The 26,403-nt window shown below is 44.8% G+C and overlaps 2 protein-coding genes and 1 long non-coding RNA gene across 3 annotated transcripts; 2 read left to right on the top strand and 1 right to left on the bottom strand.

Annotated features, from left to right (window-relative positions):
- The first annotated feature begins 5,502 nt into the window (after nucleotides 1–5,502).
- On the top strand, nucleotides 5,503–6,393 carry LOC116184364 (uncharacterized). The gene is made up of 2 exons (XR_004149133.2): nucleotides 5,503–5,792; nucleotides 5,971–6,393. It is a non-coding gene; the product is annotated as an uncharacterized LOC116184364 (long non-coding RNA).
- A 582-nt stretch (nucleotides 6,394–6,975) lies between these two features.
- HRH3 (histamine receptor H3) lies at nucleotides 6,976–10,863 on the top strand. Its single transcript, XM_077786987.1, has 3 exons — nucleotides 6,976–7,186; nucleotides 7,429–7,595; nucleotides 8,462–10,863. The coding sequence occupies exons 1-3, from the start codon at nucleotides 6,976–6,978 to the stop codon at nucleotides 9,338–9,340; spliced, it is 1,257 nt and encodes a 418-aa protein (XP_077643113.1). The 3' UTR covers nucleotides 9,341–10,863.
- Nucleotides 10,864–21,253: 10,390 nt separating this feature from the next.
- MTG2 (mitochondrial ribosome associated GTPase 2) lies at nucleotides 21,254–25,959 on the bottom strand. Its single transcript, XM_021553584.3, has 6 exons — nucleotides 25,692–25,959; nucleotides 24,446–24,593; nucleotides 23,713–23,828; nucleotides 23,214–23,432; nucleotides 22,431–22,569; nucleotides 21,254–22,041 (listed from the first exon to the last, which is right to left on the bottom strand). The coding sequence occupies exons 1-6, from the start codon at nucleotides 25,899–25,901 to the stop codon at nucleotides 21,647–21,649; spliced, it is 1,227 nt and encodes a 408-aa protein (XP_021409259.1). The 5' UTR covers nucleotides 25,902–25,959; the 3' UTR covers nucleotides 21,254–21,646.
- Between the last annotated feature and the right edge of the window lie 444 nt (nucleotides 25,960–26,403).

Here is a 26,403-nt window from a genome sequence, read left to right as displayed (position 1 = left end):
TTGGTCCCCTCCTGTATTCCCAGTTGTCCTGATTCTGCTTTTCCAGCCACAGCTCCAGGAGGATCTCTCTGCTCATGGGGCAATGTTGCTTTTTGTCTCCTTCAACATCTGGTTGGAAAGTAGGAAAACTCCCTCTTTGTGGTGACCAGAGATAGCCCTGGGCTCCAGGGGAGCTGCATAACCTCTGGAGCCCTTGGCATCTTCACTCCATGCTCAGGTCTGCTCCTCATTCCTGTTTTTGCTGCTCTTCTCTTTTTCCAAGCAAGTTAATGAGGAATCCTCCACCTGCCAAAAAACAACTCAGCCTTCATCAGATAATACCGCCTGCAAAAATTTTAAGACAGGGATTTTTGTGTGGCTCACATTAATTTTCAAGCTTTACAGTGCATTGCAGGCCCTGTGAAAGAAAGGAAAGAGACAGGTGGGAATGATTTCATGCTTCCCCTGCCCTGCTAGGGTGTTGTTTCTCAGCCTCCACAGGGAGGAAGTTTGTGTGAAGCCAGAGGGTAAGAGGAGTTTCTGTGGCCACTGTTTTTGGGATAAGTAGGTACCCAAAACCAAGTTTGTCATGCAGCCTAAAAGGAGATCTGGCTCCTGCATTCCCCAGATTCTTTCTTCTCTACTCTCTGGGCCTACACCATGCAGGAAATTCACTGATTGACCATCATCCTCTGGAGGTGTTGGATCTGACCAGATCCTGCTGAGCTGAGGCAGAGAATAGCTGGGGGATGACAGCAAACACCTTTCAGAAGGATGGCCCAGCGCCTGCACATCTTGTTTTGGTACAGCTCCTGTGTTATTCAGTCCCTTAAATTGCACTGAAAGTGATTCATGTTCCTTGTCCTCACCTTCTCCCTCCAGCACGGCTGCACTCTGGTCAGGCAGAGGTCAGAACCAGCAGGATGTGATTACTCACTGGAGAGAGAAGGACTTTCAGTTCTTCTCTTTCACTTTTTTTTTGTTCCAGGATGGTCTGAACTCAGATCACAGCAGCTGTGACATCCAGTGGCAGCTCTGTAGCATTTGGAGTCCCCAAGGACAGCTTACCAAGACAGCCTTCACAAGAAGAGCCCTGTCATCAACACAGTCAGGAAAAGGAGGATCCTGTTACTCACAGCCACAACAAACTCCCTCTCTTCAGGCCAGAAGCCTCAGCAAAGCCCAGGGAGGCTGATGAGATGGATTTATTTGCTAAAACCCTCTTTGCTGCAAGGCAGACCAATAAAGAGACCTGCTGGAAGTCTCAGCTCTCCAGACCCAGGAGGGCTCTGTTTCCTTTGCCCTGTACTATCTTTACACAAATCTGACTCCAAATGACTTTTCTAGAGGTCAAACTAACTTCAGCAACACAGATTTGGGCTTGGAAGAGGGAGACAGTAGATAACAGCACGGGCAGAAACATCCTGAGCATCATTGCAGCTTTGCCTGCAGTCAGCTGATGCCTCCTAAATGCTTCATCTTCCTCCTGTCACTGTCCCTTTTCACTCCTCTTCCCCATGCCTTTGTAGCTGGATGCCTGACATACTCTGTTAGTCTCTGCTGCCTTAGAATGAACATCAAAAGGATGAAAATGATGAATTGGAGATCAGGACCCAGAGCAATCGTTAATAGAAGGGAATACATTAGGCACACCATGGCTCAGTAGGAAATACATTCTCCATCTGCCTTTGCTACAGATCTAAGGGCAGGCTTGGCATTGTCTCAAGCAGACAGATATAGGGTCGAGACATGGGGGTTTTATAAGAGAAAAGCCATGAGTCAGGGAAAATCCTTGTACAGATGAAGGTGTTTCTGAATTAGGGTGATCTGGAGAATGGGCAGAGGCAAGAGCAAGGTTGTCTATGTTTGTGTTTGGAAGGGGTCTGGTGAACCCAGGGCTCCATCATTGTCCCTGATGCACACAAAGAATAAATGGATTTGCATCTTTATAAGGGGAAAGAGAATTGGGTGCATGTTGAGCAGCGATAATGAATTTAACTGAATTAAATTTTGATACATATTAGAGATATGTTAGTTACTATATAAAGTAATATACTTAATTAGTCCAAGAAGCCTGTTAAATATTACATAAGGTTACCAGTGAGTTCCTGCAGGGAGCGAGCGAGCTGACATTTGTAGTTCTCCTCACTTGAGAAGCTGGTGGTAGCTCTGGACTCCACAAATGGGCTTAAATCCTCCCCCTTTAATTGCTTAGTGACCTGAAGTTTTATGAAGTCTGATGGAGTGCAAAGGAGCCCACTGTGCAACAGCTTGCACCACGGCCCAGAGAAACCCAGCTCATTTCTCCACAGCTGCTCTGTTTTCCATCTGCCTGGGAACAGAACTGGCTTTGATTAGAAATGTTTTAGTCCTTCCCAAATCTCTTCTTGTCACTCCTAACCCACACTGCTCGCTGCCATTAAGAGTATTAAAAACAAAGGCCAGCCTTGCCTATTAAACCATTGCCTGATGGAGTACCAGATTTAACAGATACTTTTTCAACACTCCTCCATGTGGCAAAATGCTTCCAGCATGGTTGGTACCAGCTGCACACAGATTTCACATCTTCATATTCAGACCCTGCTGTCTCTCTCTGAAAACATCTATTGGTCTGAGCAGCAGCTGCCAACTCAGTCCAGCCTGACAGATGTAGGATGACTTCTGGTTTCATTCCCCACTGCGCCCTGAAATTCTCATTTTGAAATACAATACTGAATTGGCCTTGGCAAGAATCAGGTGTTAACTCTGATCAGACAGTTACTTCATTACTAATGGCATTACTCATCCTGCCCTGCATTGTTTTCCTCCCCCAGAGTCGTTAAATTCAGCATTTCCCTGCTCACAAAAGTGCTGCTAGATTGAGCAAGGATAGAAATGTGACTTTTTGCAGTGACAAGGCGATTTGTAATTTTAAGGAGCTCGTTCCCAAGAAGCTAAAAGCAGTCATGGCAGTTTGAGACAGGTCCAGCTATGGAAAGTCTCCCTGTACTAAAGGATGCACTTTTTAACACTTTGGGAGTTTGGATTTGCTGGGAATGAGAGAATAAACAAAGGGAGGGGAGGAGAGGAGAGGAGAGGAGAGGAGAGGAGAGGAGAGGAGAGGAGAGGAGAGGAGAGGAGAGGAGAGGAGAGGAGAGGAGAGGAGAGGAGAGGAGAGGAGAGGAGAGGAGAGGAGAGGAGAGGAGAGGAGAGGAGAGGAGAGGAGAGGAGAGGAGAGGAGAGGAGAGGAGAGGAGAGGAGAGGAGAGGAGAGGAGAGGAGAGGAGAGGAGAGGAGAGGAGAGGAAGAAAATAAAGAAGTGAACAGGTACAGGGCATGTTTTGAGTGCAGGTGGACACACACTGTGCCCTGATGGGCAGGAACACAAATTCCCCTCCAGAATTTGTGATCTTCAGGGACATGGTGGCTTTGTGGCCAATGGAGATGTTAGCTACTCCCACCTTTCTGAAAGCCGGCTCACAGGTTATTTCTTGGCATTTTCAAGGATTATTCTGGTCATTGTCTTTGTTTGACATCAAACTCACTCAATTTTGTCCCTTGCAGTAGGGTAAGGAAGAGACCTCCTGTCAGGAGCAGAAGCTGCTTTGACCCCTGTCTGAGCTGGATGAAGCACATCCAGTGACTGATTCCATCATGTCCCAGCCAGGTCTGGATTGATGCTGGTTTTCAGTCCTAATAGTTCCCCAAGTTTTGACAGAAAAGCTGTTGTTGGGTTTGTTTTTAAGAGAAATACATATCAAAGCATAGCAGAAGAAATGCTCCCCTGGTGTTTTCTGTGTCCTACTCATTGGTGCTACATGTGAAATATTTTTACTGAGAGTTTGTGCTGCATCTTGGGGGTCTGGCAAAGCAGGAGCTGAAGGGCTCCCTGAAGATTTTGCCCTCAGCCAAAATGGAATCTCTTTTCACTGCCACACTGCACTTCTCTTCACCCATGTGTGCTGGTAACTTGTGAGGGGATCTCAAAAAAGGGAATTTTCCAAACAGAATAAACATGTCCTATGATGAAAGGCAGAAGAAAAGGAAATAAAACAAAGGTTTCATAGTGGCAGATACTTGTGTGAATGCCAGAGGACTTTCAACCCTCATCAGTAAAGATGTGAACACAAAGAGATTTTTTAATAATCTCTTTCTTTAAAGTTTGTTTCAGAGACAAACTGGCTCCATGGAACAGAAGTAAGCAATGGAAAAACTACAACTTGTGCATATCCTCCAAGTTCTAGTTTTATAGAGAGCTATCTGTGGGCAAGATGGTGCAGAGAAGAGAACACTTTTTGACTGTGAGGGCAGTCTGGAGAGCAGCTGGAACAGGTTGTCTGGAGGGGTTATGGAGTCTTCATTCTTGGAGATATTCAAACCCCCAACCAGACAAAGCCTTGGGCAACCTTCTGTATCTGTTTCAGCAGAGGAGTTGGCCTAGAAAATCTCAAGAGGTCCCTTCCAGCCTGAGCCGTGCTGTGATCTGCCACCCCCAGCTCCTGCTGCTCAGGCACAACCCCAGAACAAACAGAAATGGTGCTCAGGAGAGCTTGGGGCTGAGCTACAGCTCACATCATGCAGAAAGGCTCCCCTGTACAGCTCCACAGGGACTGAGCAGTGGTCAGGAGATCTCCCTGCCCAGCATGGAGATGATGCAGGCTGATCAGAACACCTAGTGAGAACTTACATAAACACTTATGAGCATATGGGATACCTACACATGGCATATGTACTGTGTGAGCCAGGTCCAAACGTGAGCTGTCAGACCAGCTGCTTGCATGCCTGAGTGTGATCTGCTTTAACCACAGGTTGTGTGATTTCCTTTATTACCAAGATGGCACATTTCTTGAAATATATGAGAAATACACTTGTCCTGTGTGCTGAAGCAAGAGAGAAACATCAGGAAACCTGTAATCTGAGCTCTATCACTTCTTATTTATCTAACAATCCTAGAAATTTACTCTGGATAAAAATTAACTGTGATTTGTCCACATTGTATTGTATCACTTTGTAAATTATCTTAGGTACAAAGTAGGGAGTTTGCTTTCTATCTGGATAGTGAAAATTCTGAATAATGGATGTCAGCAAACTGCTTCTAGGGATAGGAGCTGCACAGCACACACCTCATCGTTTGGAATTTGTAAACATTTCAATGGACAATAATGCTTGACTGAGTAGCAGGAGATTGCAAATAACACCAGATCACAAACAGCCACACTGTGGAAGTGGTCCGTGAGTTCATTAAACATCAAAAATTAAAAAAAAAAACCAACAAAACCACTTTCTCCATCACATCTGTGGTGATCAGCATAACATTCACGTCCTCTCTGCCGGGCTGTGGTGAAATCCCGGCCCGGGCAGGCGGGTGCTCCGGGCGATCACCCCGAGCATCCTGAAGCCCGCACGGAGCACCCCGAGGCCGGGAGCTCCTCGCACGCCGCATCCTCGGCGCTCCCACCCGCGGCTCCACGAGCCCACAGTGACATCCTCCGTCGGGATGCGGCAGCAGCGGAGCCTCGGCATCCCTGGAGAGGCCGTCCTGAGGACGCTTGTGTCCCCGAGGAAGGGACACGCTGCCCGGCAGCTGCGGGCTCGCCGTGCGCACAGGCGGGGAGAGCGAGCCCGGCTCCGAGCGCGCAGCACCGGGCACCTTCAGGGACAGCATGGGGCCGGCTCCGGCCGGGGTCACCCTTTGTGGGTGCCACAAAGGCACCGCACCCCGCGGGAGAGATGAGCAGCGCTCGCAGATTTACGGCGATTGCAGAGAGGCAGCAGGACAGCGGCTGCGGCAGCGTGTTTGAAGAGGAATTCTGTGAGGCTGTAGTAGTTCCTGAGGTGAAAATAGCTTTTGGAGCAATCAGAAGGTGGCAAACTGCCTGGGCCTTAACTACAGGCTTGTTTCTGGGTTTGCACAGCTTTCGTGCTTTGCTTATGTTCTCTCTGTTTCTGGAATTACCCAGACACAAGGGTGCCTGGTCAGGGTCTCCAGCCTGTACCCTTCTCTGTTTTGCAGCTGCTGCTCTGCACATCCCTGTGCTGTTCTCCAGAGGTGGTGAGGGCAGAGCTGATCCTGCCCCTGTGACAATACCTGTGAGGATGTTTCCTCTTCTGCAATCGGGAGCAGGCACCGTGCAGAGGGGTTGTACAGTGGTGGGTAACTTCATCCTGAAGAATCACCAGCTGAAAGAAGTCCTCAGACAGAAGTTATACTCTTTAGCTGTGGAGGGTGAACAAGTGGTGGAAGGAGGAAGAGTTAATCGCCTTGCTGGGGCTGGGGGCCCCAAGGACTCCTTGATTTGCAGACCAAGAATTGCCTGCACCCCAGCAGCTTTACCTCTTCCTCCTGCTGCCCATGAGGAGCAAAGGCAAGATCATCACCATGTTCCACCTGCCCAGGGAGCCCTTCTGGCTGATTAAAAGGCAAATTAAGTTCTGACTTCACTTCTGTTCATTAAGGCACAGACCCCACGGCAGGAGCAATAAACCCATGGTGGACGCTTTGGAGAGATGCAGGAATGTTGCTGTGCAGCATGCAAGGATGCTCTGGGAGAATACAAGAATGCTTCTGAGTTGAGAGGGGAAACAGGAATGTACAGATGTTCTAGGGGGTGGCAAGGATTCTTTGAAGTAATGCAGTGATGCTCCAAGGTTGAGAAGGGAAGGGAAATGGGAGAAGATGCTCCGGGGGGAATTCAGGGATGCTCCAGGGTAATGCAAGGATGCTCCTAGGTTGAGAGGGGAATGTGTAGATTCCCACGGATGCCCTGGAGGAATGAAGGGACGTTCTAGGTAGCACAAAGATGCTCCCGGGCTGAGAGAGTACGTGGGAATGTCCAGATGCTCAGGGCTGCTCTCGTGGGACGCAGAGATGCTTGGGCGGATCTCGGGATGCTCTGGGGGTTTCGGGGCTGCTCGGGGGGTTACGCGAGGGTGCTGGGGGCCGGAGCGAGAGGCGGGAGCGGGCGGGGCGGGGAGGGGCAGCAGCCCCGCGGCGGCGGCGCGGCGGGAGCGGCGCGGGATGGAGAGCGGCGGGGCGCTGAACGGCTCCGCCGCCGCCGGGCGCTTCGCGGCCGCGGGCACGGCCGCGCTGGGCGCGCTGATGGCCCTGCTCATCGCCGTCACCGTGGCGGGCAACGCGCTGGTGATGCTGGCCTTCGTGGCGGACTCCAGCCTGCGCACCCAGAACAACTTCTTCCTCCTCAACCTGGCCATCTCGGATTTCCTCGTAGGTAAAGTGCCGCCCGCGGGGCGCCCGCCGGCACCGGCACCGGCACCGGCACGGCAGCGACTCGGCGGCTCCGCCTGCCCGGCTGCTGCCCCCGGGCTCCGCTCCTGCCCTCCACACCCTCCCGCGGTCGCGGTCCCCTCCCGCTGTCCCCCGGCCGGGGGGCAGAGGGAAGGAGCCGGCCGGCAGCCGCGGTGCCCCGGGCAGAGCCCGGCTCTCCCCGGGAACGGACCTCTCCGCTTGCAGGTGCCTTCTGCATCCCCCTCTACGTGCCCTATGTGCTGACGGGGAGATGGATCTTCGGGAGAAGCCTCTGCAAACTCTGGCTGGTGGTTGATTACTTGCTGTGCACCTCTTCGGTCTTCAACATCGTCCTAATTAGCTACGACAGATTCCTCTCGGTGACAAGAGCGGTGAGTCCTGTCATGGCATCTGAGAGGGACATAACTCTCCTCCTGCTCTATGCTCCGAATTGTCTGCAGTACTTAAAAGTTTATTGAATCCTCCAGAAATTATGAATCTTTCAGCCCGGAAGGCAATAATCATCCACAAATGCATAATTCAGTTGGGGTTTCAGATCAGTATTCCTGGCAGAATTGAATCACTTAAGGCTCAGTCCCTGTTGTGCAGGTGTTCCCTTCCCAGGTGACAGGATAGTAGTGTACAAGCAAGCCAGCCAGGTAAGCAGACTTTAAACTAACTTGCAAGAGCTTTTAACCCCAGGACAAAAAAGTGGATTGCAGTCACACTCGGATCTTCTCCCTGGCTAACACAGCAGTAGATTGCACTGCCAGCTTTGGCAGGGAATGTGGAAAGGTCTCTGAGCTTGTGGGAGATCAAAATGCTCGGCCTTTTGCAGGAGGTAACGAGCAGTTCACAGGCAGATCTGACCCACTGCAGTTTGCTCATTCCCTGACTACAAACACAGCACGGATTTAGCTCAGGAGTTTGTCAAGTCCCTCTCCTCGGGACTTACAGGGAGTAGCTGGGGACAGCTCAGGTAAGTGGTGGGTGCAGACAGCTGCCAGGCTCCAGCCAAACCAGTACATTTCCACTTAGCAGACACCATATTTTGGAGCTGTAAAATGACTGTTCTAAATCTTCCCTGTAAGAGTGTGATTTATCTAGCAATTGCTCCTGTTGCCTATGGCATATCAATTTGTTGGACTGCTGGGGTATTGCCTAGCAACTTTACCAGGAATGCTAATAGTCCATTTGTGAGGAGCCTCAGCCAGCTGGGATGTGGGACTATGTGTAATAAAAGGCTTTCCTCTTGCAGGTCGCCTACAGAGCCCAGCAAGGCAACACCAGGCGAGCAGTGCTGAAGATGGTGATGGTGTGGGTGTTGGCATTCCTGCTGTACGGACCTGCCATCATCAGCTGGGAGTACATATCAGGCCAGAGCATCATCCCCAGTGGGGAATGCTATGCTGAGTTCTTTTACAACTGGTATTTCCTTATGACAGCCTCCACGCTGGAGTTTTTCACCCCTTTCATCAGCGTGATGTTTTTCAACCTAAGCATTTACCTGAACATCCAGAAGCGCACCAAAATGCGCCTGGATGTTTTCCACGAGGCACACAACCAGTCCTTCGCTGAAGAGATGGAAAGGAGCCCAGAAGCAAAGTTTTCTTTGAAATGCTGTAAGTGGGAGCAGAAGGAGTCAGCTGAAACCCTCGACCTCTCCAAGAGCAAAGCTCAAGCAGCAGCCTCAACTTCCAGCCTGGATGCCAAAGACCTGCTGGAAACAAGCTCGGAGAGCTCCAGGAAACCCAAGTGTTGCAACAAAAAGAGCTGCAAAAATTCAGCCTCCACTCTGTCCTCGGAGAAACGGGTGAAGGTCGTGTCCCAGAGCACGACTCAACGCTTCAGGCTCTCCAGAGACAAGAAAGTGGCCAAATCACTGGCAATCATTGTGGGCATTTTTGGGATTTGCTGGGCACCGTACACTCTCCTGATGATCATCCGCGCTGGCTGCCATGGCCAGTGCATCTCTGAGTTCTGGTATGAGACTTCTTTTTGGCTGCTGTGGATCAACTCAGCTGTCAACCCTGTCCTGTACCCTCTCTGCCATTCCAGCTTCAGAAGGGCTTTTATCAAACTCCTTTGTCCCAAGAAGATGAAGATTCAGCCTCACTATGCCCTTGAGAACTACTGAAAGTGAAGCCAGCCCAGTGTGAGGATGAGAAAAGCCTTGGTTTACTTCTGCTCTACTGGTGTGGGACTGGAACTTGTTTCCTCGGAAGAACTCAGAAGCAGTGTTGTGGGGCAGGTGAGGAAGGCAGAAGAGAGCCCACTATTAACTTATTTTAGTTCATCTACAACAAAATCCCACTGCAGAGAAGGATAAAGGGGTTTGTTGACATTAACCACGGGCGGTGAAGTCAGTGTCAGCCACTTGCAGGTGCCACAAAAGAGCTCTGCTGCCACCTAGTCAGCCTGAGCAGCACCAACATTTTGCTCCAATAAACTGAAAACTGAAAAGAAAAAGCTAATAAAGAGAAATATCTGGCTTAAACTACTGTGTTAAACTACAGCTTAGCTGTTGGCAGATGGGATCTTTCTCATAAATGGGAGAGTTTTTTCCTCACACCTTTACACATAGATGATGATTCAGAAAGAAAAGAACAAACCTCAGAAGGAAAACATCTCATTTATCATTTTTGTTACAGCAGCTGCAGCCATAATCTGGAACCCTGTTTCATGGGGTGCAACAGATGTCCCTTCCACACCCCAAGAAGGGACAGATCTTCTGCAGGATCTTAAAGATACTCTTCGGGCACTGTGTTAGGGAATGACAAGCTCATTCCCCAACAAGAGAGAAACAAATCTTGTGTTGTTTTTTATGTTCCTTTTTAAAATGTTCCTCTTACATTTTTCAAGTTTCAGAACTCTTGCATTGTTTCTTTTAAAATACCTCAATTCATTGGAGACCAGGGTTGAGCTGATTCAGTCAACACAAGCGTCAATTCTTTTACTGTTTAATTTTTACATTTTTTTAGAACTGTCACTCTAATTACAAAGATAGAGCACCAGATTCAAGAGACTAGGGCTCTAGCTTTGGTCTTACATAAAATCCTGGTAATTTTACCTCTGCTTCCCATCTCATGCTTCATCACAGTTGCCCATTTTTTCTGCAACCTCTTTGGGCACAGAGGCAGTGTGACGAAAAAGCAGGTTAATTCCACAGCTGGCACTGCTCAGTGATGTAGTAACACAAACAAGTAATTTGCCATGGCAAATGCTCATATTTAACAGTATTGCACAGGGGAGCTCAAGATCCTAAGTCTGAAAACTACATTTACAAATAGAAACCCAAATGTTGTAAAGCAGTACCCAAAAGCTTATGATGTTGTGATCACCAATTACATTTTGCTACTGCGAGCAAACTGCTTTTGGCTGCTGGTAAAAGTAAAAAGAAAATGCCATCCGACTGTATCTCAGTGATATTTGTCAAGTAGATCAGTATTGTCACCTGAAGTCGGGTTTTAAATGATGTTTTGTCTTGTGTATATGATATTTCAGGTTTGTGACATGTTCTGTCAGTCTGTTATATATGGGTTAAAATACACCCCTGGAAGTGCGTGTGCTGTGAATTGACAGGATAAATGCTGAGCCTGCTCCTACCTTTCCCTGTGTCTGCTCCCTTCTGAACACTTCAATAAAGTATTTTTATAAGAAGCTTGCTGAATATTTTATGGTGAAAAAGGGGTTGTCAGAAATGATAAAAACCAACTGGAAGCAAAACATCTATGGGTTTACCTGGGGAGACAGATATACATAGCACAGAAAAACCAGCTCCTGAAACACTGAGTTTCTCTTCCCTCTGGTGAGCAGGTTCCTGACAGCCCCCTGAGGCTGTGGTGAGTGCACATCACTCAATTCTCACCACTTCTGGTCTTTTCCAGAGCATGTTACATGCAGCTGGGATCTGGAGAGGTTATATCAGCAATAATTCTTTCTGTAATTTACAGACCCCACTGGTTTACTTAAAAATGATAAAGCCATAACGTGGCCAAGGTTTCCAGCTGTGGTTCTCTTCAGTTGTTCAGCAGGAGAGGAGGAACTTCTAGATCATTCATTCTGATTAAAAAAGGTGTCTGGACACCTTCCTTTCCCAGAGGGAAGAAAATAATGTATCTCCTTTTGCACAGTATTTTCATGGTGTCTGACCTCCATGTGGGCAGAATTATCTACACTTGGCTGAAAGTAATTTTATTCATTGCAGGGAAGATACTTATATTCCTTATATTCAAAATTGAATTTTGCAGGGAAGATACTTGTATTCCTTCCTGAAAAAAGAACTCTTGCTTTGTCGGATAAAAAGAAAAAAAAAACTATTTATGCCTGGACATGAGGTCACACCTGAGCCTGGTTTTCATACTGAAAATGTTGGGAGCTGCTCTGAAGTTTTAGAATAGCTGATGACTAATTCCAATATGTTTAAAGGAGTATTTGAATTCTGGAGATTTTCAGTGTTCAGAATATAAATGTCTATATGCATTTGGAAGAGGCAGCGACTGGGGAGCTTCTAGGCATAATCCAGTATGAATTGTGAAAATGCAGAACCACTAGACAAGGCAGGGGTGCTTGTCATCCAGCCCAGCAAAATACCTGTGTATCATTTATTTTTAGAGGCTAAAAAAGATACCTCTTGCCTATTGTCTAGGCATAAGCTAAGCAGCCAGGACCTGTTTACAGCAGCCATGAAGGAAGAGTTGCTGTAATTATGAATATGATTCAAATATTTGGGGAAGCACATAGGCTTCATTTCCACAGCACATCTCCAGAGAGAAAAGAAACCTGACTAATTCCAGAGAGAAGCATCCAATTTATGCAGGGAGTGTTGGTAAACAGCATTCACACAGCTGCAAGTCATGCCAGGGAGCTTTTTGGATAAGTGACTTCCCACAGGAGCAGTGTGGAGGTGATGCCAGTTCCCCTCTGATCCAAATCTCCACTCCATTAACTCGAGGACATAAAGGCTGCCCTGACGAGGTCTGTGGTCTTTTCCTACAGCAGCATCTGCATATCAATAAACGATCAAAACACATTTTTTATTTTAGCACAGCTACTTTCTTTCTGTCTCTCTAAATGCTTCCTCCCTAATCACCAGTAATGAGAGATCTCTTTACACAGGCAGAGGAACTTTGCTCCACAGCCTCTCCTCTGGCCCCTCCTCAATTACCATCCCTTATTTGTTCTCTCCAACCTGCAGTTACTGAAATTGCTCCATTGTTCCACAGACATCACTGAAGCTTCATTAGCTCAAGTAGGAGGCTGGAGAAGTAGAGAGGATGCAAGGAGCTTTTGTTGAAAGACACCTGTCTGTGACAATTAATGAGATTTGCTGGGAGGGAAGGCCTTTGAAAGTAGCAAGATGTGATTATATTTTGATTTGAAAGAATGCTAATGGTTTGTAAATGGCCATTCATTTTCACAGCAGAACTAGGATGGAAAGACCAGGGGTTAACATCCTTGCCAGAAAGAACTCTAACACCATGATTTCTGTGAGGGAGGATTGATTTTTCACAACACCATCTGTGGAACAGTGACACCAGAACTTTGCAGTACAGACCTGGTCCTAAAAGAGACCTCCCACATTTTACAGAACTTGTCCTGCAAATAGATGAGACACAGTAAGGAGTGTTGTTATCTTTCCTTCTGAAGTGAGAATTGCAGACAAGAATAAAAACTCAGCGAACTGCCCTGGATGAGTGCCACAAAAGAGAAAAGCTCTGTCGATTTCTGACACCACCAAGCCAGCCTTTCATGCAAGATTGCATAGATGTTCCTGTGGACAGTAGGGAACTCACAGCACTTCTCTGTTCCCTTAACCTTTAAGTCTCCTCCTTTCCTCCTTAAAACAATTTTCTCTCAACATAGTTGCATTTGCAGGATTAAGGAATTATGTAGGTTTAGAAAAGCAATTAGGAATTCTGCAGGGTGAAAGGTCTTACCTCTAATCCAGCACCACCATTTCTTGAGATTTAAAACTATCGTTGGTATTTACTTCAATAAACCCCCCACTACCTGAGGGAGGAACACTTGTGAGAACCTCAAAGGCAAAAAAAACCCCCAGCTTTGTCCCTTGTTGCAAGCTCAGGAATGTCAATGACTCAATCAGCACAATTTTTATTGCTAAGGATGCACGACCATTACTTATTTACAAGCCCCAGACTTTTACTCCATCATTTGCAAGCTGCTTGCACAGTCTGGGTGCAAAAGGGAGCTAATACTTAATCCAAGCACCAAACATGATAGGTAGAGCTATGTGTGCACTTCTCAGGGGGAAGAACAAGACTATTTTTCCATTTTATTTTTAAAATGCCATGATCTGATTTTTTTTTTTTTTTAATGACTTGGAGGCACTAAGCAGGACCTTTGGTTTTGTTGCAAAGGCTTCATGACAAAGTTTTCTATATGCAGACTGGGGCCACAGCTTAAACATCTGTTCTTTTAAACACAAAAATGTGTCTGTGGTGTGACACTGGCTTTGGAATTATTTTTAACACAATATCCTAGGATTTAGCAGCACAATTAACACTGAAGGAAAACTGATTGCAAAGTAGTTAATAAAGTCATTCAAGATCTCTCTGAGCTTTCACAAACAACAAGGTCTCTACTAGGAGGAAAACAACAGTTCTGGCAAATTTTTAGCTGTTAACTAACAGCTCACACACAGCTTTAGCCTTTAGAAGCTGTTTATTGAAGAACAAACAATATTGGGGGTTGCATATAAACCCTTGAACACAAGGCTGCAAGTACACCCTGCAGTGTCCATGAATTGAAAATAGTTTGACAAAGCAGAGCAATCACCCTCCATTATGAAAATAATTTATACTTTATATTCTAAGAAGCACAAATTTAATAGACCACTATGGTTAAAACACCATTTAATATTTCTGATACAGCTTGTATTCAAAATATACAGGGATAAAATAATATGTGTAATGCTTTTATGAAGCCTATGGTCAGTGCTCTGGCAATTAAGCTGTTATCCAAGAGCTTTCATGAAAAGAACAAGGTCTTTTGTTGCTGTCATTAATATTTTTAACCAAAATGAAGGTTGTAAAAACTTTATGGAACTGTATAGGCAGAGGAATGCTGACACACAGCTAATTCAAGAGTAAGGAAAAGACTGAAGTCAAATCTGACTGTCATTGGAAGAATAAGCACCAGGGCAATATAAAACCTCAGCAGGAGACCAAAATGCCCAACATGTCCTTTCTGAAGTTCTCACAGACAGAAGCCTGCAGAACAGTTCATCTTTATTTCAGAGAGATAAGAGCTGAAATACCTTAGAAATTCCCCCTCACAAGTCCCACACACTCCTGTCGTCTACTACAAATTGACAATCTCAAAAATGAGATAATCCCTAAGAACACAAGGATTATACTGATTTCCCTTGAAAAAAAAACCTAGAAATTCAACTTTCCTTCACTCACCTCTTGAGAGATGCTCCAGCAGTACTGAACAAATGACTAAAAGCTGGGGAAATCAGGAATTTAAGGTCATTACGATTGACTCATCTTAATAACCATGCTTTCACCTCAACAATTACTTCACTGAGAACCAGCACTATGCACCACTTCAGAAAAGTGCCTTCCAGTCACCATTTGTAAATAGGAAATAATTGTAATCAATATTAATCACTCCCAAATGTGGCACAAAATCAGAATTGCTTCCTTCACAACAAAAGAACACAGAACATAAATTTTAGTCAGCCTAAATGCCACTTTTACAACAGACTCTGAAGAGTTACCTGTGTGCTGACAAAATCTACCAAATTCCCTTTGAAAAAGCATGTCTATTAACTGAAAGACCAGAATGGGCATAGCATTTTCTGAGAAAATCTGAACAAGTTCATTCTTTATTCAAACACATTTGTGTCCCTCTGCAATTATTTTCTCGATTAATGTATGAGCACTTGGGCTTTTCTGGCATGAAAGAGGGAATATAGCTATTTTTCAGCTTGAGTATTAACTAAAAGCAAATCTTCTACTGTGCACCCATTCATCAAATGTCCTGGTTAGCTAAATGTGATATCAGATTTATTTCAGGCTAAATACATTAGGAAAATAACTTCTGTAGCACTAATTTAATTTAGTCTTAACATACAATTCTAGAACTGTTCTGTTGATCAGCTTCACAAGCCACTTCAAGCCATTGAATAACAATTACAAAAATCACTATCATTAGAACATTTAATTAGTGATAATTATGTCAATTAGCAGCACCAGTTAGTAAATTTTACATTTTTCACATGGCAATTGTTGTTATCCATCTACAGATTAAGTTTTATCTACTGTGAAAGAATTACTAAATGCTTTAAAAAAATGAATAGGAGTTGTGTGAGTGAGCTCTCCTAAAGCTCCTACACACTGCCCTGGACTGCAGTTCCATGAAGAGGGTAAAGTGGATACTGGAGGATTATTTCCCAAATTCCAGGTCATCTGTTTTTCCACAGAATTTCTGTGTGACTCTGCAAGTTGCTAGGGTTCAAATCCAGACACATATTTTAATTCAAAATACTTAAAATTCAGTGGAATATAGGCTTTTCCAAGCCTGGCTAAGTTCGGACCTCAGCCTTCCGTGATTCAATTTCTGCCACTGCAAGAAGATTAAAAAAATGACTCAGAAACATAAGGTACAGTAATTGGAAAAAAAAATTCAAACCCATGAAATTTTCATCCATCAAAACCATTTTCCTAATGGCCATAAATTAGTTAATGAAGCTGGAAGATTTTGGTTGATTTAGAAACAGAGATGCATTAGCTTGCCAAAATAAAATACATTTTTTTCAGCCTATAGATACAAGGGGCACAAGCACAGCTAATGTGGCACCCAACCCATAGCATAGTGGGGCAAGCTTCAAACCCACAACCCCTGGCTCGGCAGTTATTTAATGTTATCAGATTTGGGGTTTTCTAGATAGGGCTCAGCATCCCAGCAATTACCTGTTTGCACCACTTTGTTAAACTTCCATTACATGTCTGCTGTCGGTAAGTGAAGAGAAGAAACATTTTGTAAAGCCATGCAGTAAGAAAATGTTGACTTTATAGGGTGACATTTTGCCAGGTTACTCTTTAAATGTGTTTCATGGTGCACCTGGGGGTGGCTGGGATGGGCAGTGGCAGCAGCGGTGGCACAGGGCAGCCCCAGGAACACCGGCACCGTGGCAGGGAGCAAAATAGAGATCTTTGGAGTTCACTTAAGTTAACAAAATGAATTAAGCATTGAAATTTTAGCTTGTAGAGTTATGTGTTGAATTTCAACCTTTTACTTAAGAAACTTCTGCCATGGTACAAAGGGCACAGGAAAATGCAAATTTCTAGAGCTTCTTGCATAAAGAACAATGCCTAGGGATGCAAAGAACCCAGATAAAGGGGCTCCTCTATCTCCAAGCCTATCAAGACTGACAGACGTACTCAGATAAGCACCAAAAGTGCACAAAGAGGAAAAGTTCAAAAGTTCAATCATAAGGAAGACCACGATCTTCAGCTTCAAGGGACCACCAGAGCTGGGGGGGCTCCAAGAATGAGAGCAAAGAGGGAGAGGAAGGAGGAGCGAGAGGAGCCCACCCCTCCCAAATCCGCAGCAGGGAATCCTCCCTGAGCGTGTGTTCCAGAGAGCAAAGCAAGACGTATTCCATTTGCCAACTGTGTGGCAGTTGTCTTCTGTTAAGTGGGCAGTTTTCCTTATCTCTTCCACTATGAATTCTCCCTCCAGGGAGACATCTGCTGATAATGGGCTATTGATTATCACTGCATGACTGATAAAAGTTGCAGCATCCCATTGTGCTCTGCCTAGAGGGAGGAGCCAAGCATTCCTAACTGGATAAAATCTGGGTTTTTGGGACACCAGACTCAGGCTTTTCTGCTTGATTTCCAGGACTGATTGGTTAAGTAATAAAAACATCTTTCTCACACACTGTCCTTGAGAGGAACAGAAAAGCAAGGTGGAAAAACACCACCTGCAGATTGTTTAGAATAACAAGTTATAAAAATTCTCACAAGCCACTGTGAGAAATGATCGCCGTTTCTCTCTCCCTGACCCGGCTGGCATCTACACCTTGTCAAACCAGGACATTGTGATAAATGTGAGTCCTGTCTGGACAAAGCACTCTAGCTGCCCAAACTCATCTTCCTGATTTATAAGAGAGGAAAACAACAGGAAATTAAGAGCCACAAACCAGTATGATTTCATGAATAAGATAATCAAAATAGGGATACTTCATCTGTAATATCACAGATGTCTTCTTGACAACCAGTGTTTTAGCAATTACATTGCCTCATGCAAATATTTTTTGTCATAAGCATTTTCCACTTTTAGGGGAAGATTAATTTATCTGGATTTAGAGAGGGAACAGTAACTTCTGTCAGTGGCTGATTAGTGTGTGTACAAAGGAAGCACTGGGTGGGGATTCACAAGTCTTTAGGAAACAATGATGTTCCAGTCTCAAAGGTAATTAAGCAACAAGAACCCAAATGCCAAGATTCAAATGAGAAATCTTTAAACCATGACGAAGCTTTTCCACATGCAAAAATTGATCCCAAACCATCAGATGCTCTCTAAAATATTGACTGTTACCAGCACATTAATTGCCTATCGATTTCTCAAGTTACAAAGACAAAAAGGCCCCACGTAGGATTTGAATAACAAAAGATAATTTGTTCAGCAGTTCATTTTCAGCTTTTCAATCAATCTTAAGAAGTCTGGATCTAAAGTGCACAAGGGCAGAAAAGTCTGGATCTAAAGTACACAAGGGCAGAGAAAAAAACCCCAAACCCTATCGATGACAAATCAGATGTTGTTAAAGCCTCCTTGGACAATTCTATTTCAATCAGAAAAGAGGAGATGAAAAATTACTCTCAGTGAGGAAACGAAGGACAAACATAATCTAAACATTAAAGCAAGGTTGATGAAAATCTCCCTTCCTTTGTCCTTCTATGAGCTAGGTTTTATGACTCAGAAAAATGGGCATACACCACATGATAAATTTCATAACAGCTTAGAGAAAAATCAAGACTGCAGCCTGAAGGGAGCTTTGTTCCGTTATCAAGAGTTGCAAAATCATCTTTTATCATTATTGGCATACAAATGTAACCTCCCTTCCAAATAATAATACTCCCCTCCAGACTTCTACAGTGCAGGCACATTTAATCCCTATTTAAAAAACAGAAAAAATTGTGGCTGGGAAATAGCACTAGGACTTGCAGCATGGAAGACTAGCAGAAAACAGAGCTGTTCTTCAAAGGCCAGGCACACATTAACCTTGGGATGAAGTTTAGCAGTGTCAGGGGGGAGTTTTAATTCACACCAAAGCCCTTTCCACAACAGTGCACTGCCAGTGCAGGTGTTGGACAGCAAGCCCCATTAACAGGATCCCATGGAAGGCAGGACAGAAAAGCAGCTGGATGGTGGATCCGTGTCCAGCAGCTTGTAGGAACTATGACAAGATCCCACTCCATGTGCACTAGCACCTCTGGTTCACACCACCCCTGTCATTCTTTAATTTGAATTAATGAACAGGTAACACGTTCAGCATGTTCAAGTCAAGAGTACTTACTCACCACACTCTGAAGACTCTTAATAAGGACACAGACAATAATGGAAGATCTTTCCCTAATGTAAAAAAAAAATAAAAAATTAAGTAATATAAAAAAGTGCTTTAGGAAACAGTAAGTAGATTGCAAAACATCTCATGCTTAAACACACAGATTGAATGCTTTAGTTAATGTACTGCAATAAAACCTCAGTAGCCACATGTTTAAAAGTGCAGTCCTTTCTAACGCTTGCTTTTACATTAGCATTTGATTTTCTTTTTCCAGGCAATTGATACCATTTATATTTTCCAAGAACTTACAAAAGGGAAAATAAATAAAATAAATATAAACCCCTACAATTAGCACTGAAATAATGATGTAATTGTGTACTAAAAAAATGCAAAAGAGTACTAGAATTGTAAAGTGCTAAACAAAATTATGGCTCAGGCTTCTCCAGGAAATAGAATTGACTGGACTTCAATTCACACTGAATTTCCATGGCTTAGAATGAGAAATAAAATCTACCATATCTCTCTCCTCGTGCCGGTTTAAGGATCAAAGTCACCATCAAAGGGTTCAGCAGAGGAAAGCAAAAGCGAATCTTGCAGAAGAAATCCATCAAAACCTAAATCAAAATAAGCCCATCCACCCCAGCCCCTGCCAAAAAAAAAGTGGAAAGACATCCTGTAGCACACAACAGTTCCCCAAAACAATTCACCATTAAATGAATTATTTCTCCCCGTTTTTAGAGGTAAAATGCATTTCCTTTGCAGGAAAACTTTATTTCCAGCAGAACCAGAGGTTCCTCCTCAGTCCTGTGCTCCACTGGAATGGGACTCAAGAGATCTTTGTGCTAACTGTGAAAGAGCACCCTGGAGAAATGTGACTGTAGTGGTTAAAGACTAGGGGAAGTCCAAGCTTCTATGAAGAGCTGCTCCAACAACAAAGCTGGAGGTATTTGGCACTTTCCACTGCCGGATGAGGGAGCACCTGAGGCTGCAAAGCCTCTTTGAAGCCTGTTAGGAACACGGCTTTAGGAGCTTGGTGCTGACACCTCAAAGCTGGTGGCTGAAATGCTGAGAACAAAGAACCCAGGGCAGGATCAATGGCATGTTGCCGGGAGGTGGCAGGGATCCTGCTGTGCTTCTCACCCAGCAGTAAACAACGCTGCTCTCCCTGCAGGAACCGAGGGCAACTGAGCACTAAAGGAAGGCTGGGAGCTCCTCAGAGTACCGACGCTTTTGGAACAGCCTCTGGCATTCTCAAACACAGCCAGAGAGAGTGAAAAGCCTCTGTGTGTATTAAATAATCTGCTAAGAAGCTGCACCAGCTTTGATGTTCAGGCAACCTTCCCCTGGTTTTGTTAAAAGTGGTTGAAAAGCAGGTAGCAATAACAGGAAGAACAGCAGTGAAGCCTAAAAATGCTGCACAAATCCAAACAAAAGGACAGCACTGAATATTTACTTCTATTTAATTCAACTCAGTAAATCCCAGGGATGAAGCAAAATACAGGACTTTAGGATTTAATATAAGTTTTGATTTTTTTCCTCATCACATTTATACCAACATCACTGCTTATAATGCACAGATTACTTCCCACACCTGACCACAACTGGAAATACTCAGAATGTGAATTTAGGAGAAGTAACTACTTGCTTGGCCATAATTTATTAATCAATTCAGGCTTTCAAGTTGACCTGTACTTTTTCAGAATTAAAACCCTGCTTTTAAGGATGTTCTCCATGCAGAAGCATCAGACTACCAGGGATGAAATCAAAAATGTGCAGAGAAAGAAGCAGAGAGAATTATCACCTCCACTGTGGTGTATAGCAAAATGTGGTTAGAGGCTTAGTGTTTTTCATATCCACTCAGTAATTTCCTCTATTTCTAACAGTGTTGTGTCTCAGCACCCCACAAGCCTGTTCAGGTGCCTTATGAAAAAATTTAATATGTTTTGATTAATTTTGACTTTCCATTATTAAGATAATAATCTTTTACAGACAATATGACCAGAGTATACAGAAGCAGCTCTTCTTTCAGTATAAGGAGAGGGCAAAGACCACTGTTCCAAATTAAGATTCCTGAATTCCTAAAGTTTAAGAACAAAGACCATGAAAAGATATAGTTGGAAAAAAAAGGGACACACACCCAAAAAAAAAAAAAAAAAAGAACTGAATGTTCATTTTATCAGATGTATCTAAGCCTAGGATTTCTCAGAACACTGACTGAGATTCCTAAAAGGGAGAACTCAGATGGGAGTCAGTCTCAAATGGCTGGTTCCTGGCCAGTTTATTCAGCTACTTAGCTGCTGCCAGCATTTAAATATAGTAAAATATTTATATTAATGAGAAAATAATTTCAGTCATTAATTGCAGTTCTTTCATGCTCCTCCTCCCTAAAATTGCTGAGCTGTGCCTCCCTCTGAGGAGAAAAATCCACACCAAACCACAGTAGGAAAAAAATTTTAAGGCACAACTGAAATTTGCCATCATATAAAAACAGATAAACATGGGACCACTTGATTTTATTTTAGAACTTTTTATTAGTGAAAATTGAGAGTGACTTCAGTACACTTCATAAAATAAGCCAACATCTCTTGCAGAGCCTGAATTTCAGTAATTTCTACTAGACAGCATTCTCTTCATTCTATAGTATGCCAAACAAGAGCCAGATTTCCAGTTCAACACCCACCATTATTACAATTTTCAAGCTTTGTTGTAAAACTTCAGAGACAACTCAAAGGTGAAGAAACAAAGAAAACAATCTTCCCAAAGCAGCAGTCCAGAACAAATACCCATGCTGTGCCCTTCCATATTAACAACAAAAAGAAAGCCCAAATCACAGAAATGCACTCAAATCAAACTGCTGCTTTAACTTTGTTCTCCTTCCAGCGCAGTTCACAGCAGTTGTGGCTTCTACCACTTGACTAGGCTTTGTCCTCGTGACTGTTCTGTCTTCACATAAGTGTCATACAGTTCTCTCAGGTGCAACAGCAGCTCCTCCAAGTTGTCTCCTGTCAGGGCAGACAATGCGATAACCCTCTCAGCTACCTGCTCCCTAAGGAGTGGCAGATTGATCCTGGACTCAGCAAGGTCAATCTTATTCCCAACCACAACACAAGGCCTCTCAGACAAGCCTTTTTCATACGCTTCCAGTTCATATTTCAAGTCTTGCAGCTGGATCCAGGGCTGAGGCACAGAGAGATCCACCACGTACAAGAGGAAGCGGCAGCGCTCAATGTGCTTCAGGAAGGCCATCCCCAGCCCACGATTCTGATGAGCACCTTTGATTAGGCCAGGAATGTCAGCAACTGCAAGAGAAATTTCACAGTGAATCCAGCAGATCCAATAAAACCCCCCCAAAAATCCCCCCAGTCTTTTCCTGGCCAGTATCAGTGCTTTTAAATTATGTCTCAGTGCCTCAATATGAAAGCACAACTCACACTAAGTTTGCTGTTATCTTTTAAAACACCTAAATTTAGATTACTTCAGTGCAGACAGAATACAGACTGACAGCTTGGCACTAAGGGTACCTACAAGTGAAGGTGAAATGGGCTTTCAGTAGCGTTTTCTTTGAAGTTCTTTAGAACTAGCAAGAACACTACAGAACTCCCGAATCTATTTCTGCAACATGTTAAAGCATTTACAAAGGTGACACAAACTGCTACCAAGGCACACACAACAAACTTCAAATTCTCACCTGCCACTTGTTCATAGTCTTGATAGTGGACAATGCCAACATGGGGGTTCAGGGTTGTGAATGGGTAGGCAGCCACAGCTGGCTTTGCCCGGGAGATGGCTCTCAAAAGTGAGGATTTGCCAGCATTGGGAAAGCCCACCTGGAATACAAACACACAAATTTCTCAATCTTTAACAAATCTGCAAAATTCTGCTACACCAGACAGTTATTCTGCAGTTGTTGGACTACATCGAGAACATTTTGCAGCAAAGCATAACTTTCACAAGTTTGCCAGCTGGTGTTAGAATATTTCCATACTCAAATACAAAAAGAGCCTAAGCTCAAAGTTGACTGAGCATTTTTCATTTCAGAGGATGATAAACCTGCCACTAACAAAATCAAATGTTTAAGATCTGTAAAATGAGACATACAGGGATGAAACAGATGATTTGAAGTTTATAATTTAGGGGGGAAAAACACCAAAACCAAGAAAGCAAACCAATTTAAAAGAATTCTCTATACTGTAGTGCTCATCTGCAGAACCAGCAGACAAAGCTGCTGTACATCAACAGCAACCACTGATGAATCTTGTTTCTCTATGTATAGTATGGATTTTAGCAGAAGTAGGACAACACCAAGTAGCATGAGAGTGACAGCTCTGTGTATCACTTTGGACACCCTCCTACCAAGTAACAGTGAGAAAGCATTGAGCATCTCCAAACAAGCAAGCCAGGGGCTAAGAAAATGTTATCTCACATTATTTCTTCAGTCAGTCAAGTGGAAGCTGAACCAACAGAAACTCACCAATCCTGCATGAGCTGTTGTCTTGAGCTCCAGATGAAGGACCCTCTCCTGACCTGGCTCTCCTGGAGTAAATAATTTCGGAGCGCGGTTTTCGTTGGAGAGAAAGAAGCGATTCCCTTTCCCCCCAGCTCCTCCATAAGCTGCAATGTACTCTGCTCCATGCTGGGTGAGGTCAGCCACAACTTCACCATCCTCCTTCACCAAAGTACCAACAGGGACCTCAAAGGGAAGAGGTGCAAGCATTACACCGAAGCTCAAAGCCTGCAGCAGATCCTCTACCAGATGATTTCCGATTTTCTGAAAACCACTGCTGCATATTCTCAAGGTGAGAAGCCCAAAAAGAGAATTGTCTTTCATGAAACTCACTTTCTGAACTCAAACAGCACCGTCAGACATTTACCCTCCATTACACATGAGATTTGCATACAATAAGGTTCTCCAGCTTGAAAATCAGCCATGTACCAAGCTACCACACAGCAGGCAACACCCACTGACTTACTTTAACATACAAGTGTGCACCGTTAGCTCCATAACAGTTTTTGCTTCCTCCTCTCTCTCCGTGAAAACCCCGATAGAAGGGGAACACTGAAGAAAGTGATTTCATTTGCTGGTCAGCTGAAAAGCAAAGGAAACAGATTTTGAACACATTGCTTTAGTAAAACAGGCACAGAAAAGCCAACCCTTGACTGTTCTTCCCCTTTTTGAATATTGCATGAGTGCACATCTTATTTACTATTTATTATCCCTATTTTTTATTTACTGTCTCAACAATAACATATCAGGGAAGACTAACATCAGTCTAAGTCGTGATGAAGTTTCACTGTACTTAGATGCTTAGGTTTATTAATGTGGTCATTCCAAATCAAAATTAATTTGCTAGATTAAATTTTACAGCAGGGTGGTGGTAGAAGCAGCTTTATTCACCTTAAGAAGAAAATTTATCAGATCTTAACATAACACAGTCAGGCACCACTCACTGAAGTATCTACAAAATATCTTGATTTTCAAAATTCTTTCTAAAGCTGTCAGTGTTTATTTATGTTTATTTATGTCCTCCTTACCACAGCTCAGGACAAAACTTCAAAAAGTGAAGACATCTCATACAGAAATAACCATTTTAACCTTTTTGCCATTTACCATTTCTTACCATCTGTGCAGGACTGTTTTTGCTGGGGTGGAGTGTTAAGCAAGAAGACAACAACACAAAACAGAACAGATTCAGCGAGGTTTACCTTTAAAAATGACATGACCCCCATCACCTCCATTTCCACCATCAGGACCTCCAAACACTTTTCTGGGCTCACTGTGGAAGGAATGGCCCCCGTCTCCTCCTTGTCCTCCAACCACACGCACTTTCCGCTGATCCACGAAATAACGTGTCTGCAACAAGGGTGGGGGTTGCTCCCTTTAAATACAATATATCAGACTCATCTTACAAGTAGTTTTAGTTAACAGCTAGAGTTGCTATTTTTAGCCATGATGAATTCCATTTAACAGCAAAAAAAAAAAAAAAAAAAAAATTAGAACTCTGAATCAGAATTCTGCTGCCATTCACAGATCAACTAAATGCAGTGTACTGAGTGTAATAATAAAGAAAAATAAAGCTCAACTTTCAAGTATTTTTAAGAACTTTTTTAAAAGCAAATGCCTAAGGCTATTTTGATATAACTTTATCTATCTCCAGAAAAGGAGCTGAAATTCCCAAGGGAAAATATTAGGGAAGTACATTCATTGACAGGTGGAATTGTTTACAGAGGCATGAAAAGAGAAAGCATGACTGAGATCACGGTAACTTTCAAATTCTGTCAGTTACCAAGGGACTTCATAATGAGAATGGGCTTTAAGAGTCACTTTAAATAAACGGCACAAATAGTACATGAGGGAGAAAAAGTCTTCTTAGTGTTATGATACCGAAGATAAGCAACTGAAAAAAAAACAAACCTCTCAACTGAACTTTTGATAATCAAATTTATACTACTACTAAAAAGCCTCTTTTAGAAAGTATTTGGCACCACCACACGGCGAAAGAGTAAACTATGACTTTTAATGGAAAGTGATTTATGGATCATTAGGAAATGAAATTTTCCAGAGACGTGTAAGTAGTAACATAAGATGAAGAATAAATTCTAGGACCCCGAAGTTCCTCTGACATCAAGTGATGCTTGTCTGGCAGCTGACTACACCGCAAGACTACAAAAACAGTGAGAAACCAACCAATATTTCAGATTTAAAGCTAAACCACCATTTCACAGCTTTAGCTTTAAAAACCTTTTTGCTTTCTAGACTTATGGATGCTTCCAGCCCAGAGAGGCCAACGTGGAAGTGGCCCGCTACAGCGATCACTGTGAACACCGAGAATACCGCGGGGCAGACTCATTTCCTCACTATTCAGGGATATTTTGTATTTTAGCCAGTGTTTGCTCGGTGCAGAAGCGCCCGGAAGGGCGGGAGCTGTGTCGGAGGTGCCGCAGCACTCACCAGCTGCCGCTCGGAAATGGCTCTCTTCTGCCTCAGCCGCCGGTCCGGGGCGCGCCGGGCGCAGCTGGTGGAGAACGCCGGGCTGAGCAGCAGCACCACCGGCGCCCAGGGGCTGCGGCTGCTCCCCGCGGCCCCGCAGCGCCTCAGCGCGGCCCCGGCAGCGCCCGGGAGCGCCGAGCAGCCCAGCCCGGCCGCACACAGCCCCGCCATGGGCACACGGCCGCGGGAACGGAACCACCGCCCGCCTCGGCTTCCTGCGGAGAAGCCGCGCCCCGGCAGCCGCGGCCCGCCTCAGCCCGGCCCCGGTGTCCGCAAGAGCCGCCTCAGCCCCGCCTCAGCCCGGCCCCGGTGTCCCCAGAGCCGCCTCAGCCCCGCCTCAGCCCGGCCCCGGCGTCCCCAGAGCCGCCTCAGCCCGGCCCCGGCGTCCCCAGAGCCGCCTCAGCCCGGCCCCGGTGTCCCCAGAGCCGTCTCAGCCCCGCCTCAGCCCGGCCCGTGTGTTCCCAGAGCCGCCTCAGCCCGGCCCCGGTGTCCGCAGAGCCGCCTCAGCCCCGCCTCAGCCCGGCCCCGGTGTCCCCAGAGCCGCCTCAGCCCGGCCCCGGTGTCCCCTCAGCCCCGCCTCAGCCCGGCCCCGGTGTCCGCAAGAGCCGCCTCAGCCCGGCCCCGGTGTCCGCAAGAGCCGCCTCAGCCCGGCCCCGGTGTCCGCAAGAGCCGC

This window comes from Lonchura striata, chromosome 17, assembly GCF_046129695.1.
Source record: "Lonchura striata isolate bLonStr1 chromosome 17, bLonStr1.mat, whole genome shotgun sequence".
NCBI classification, from domain to species: Eukaryota; Metazoa; Chordata; class Aves; order Passeriformes; family Estrildidae; genus Lonchura; species Lonchura striata.
This window is presented reverse-complemented; position numbering and strand designations above follow the sequence as displayed.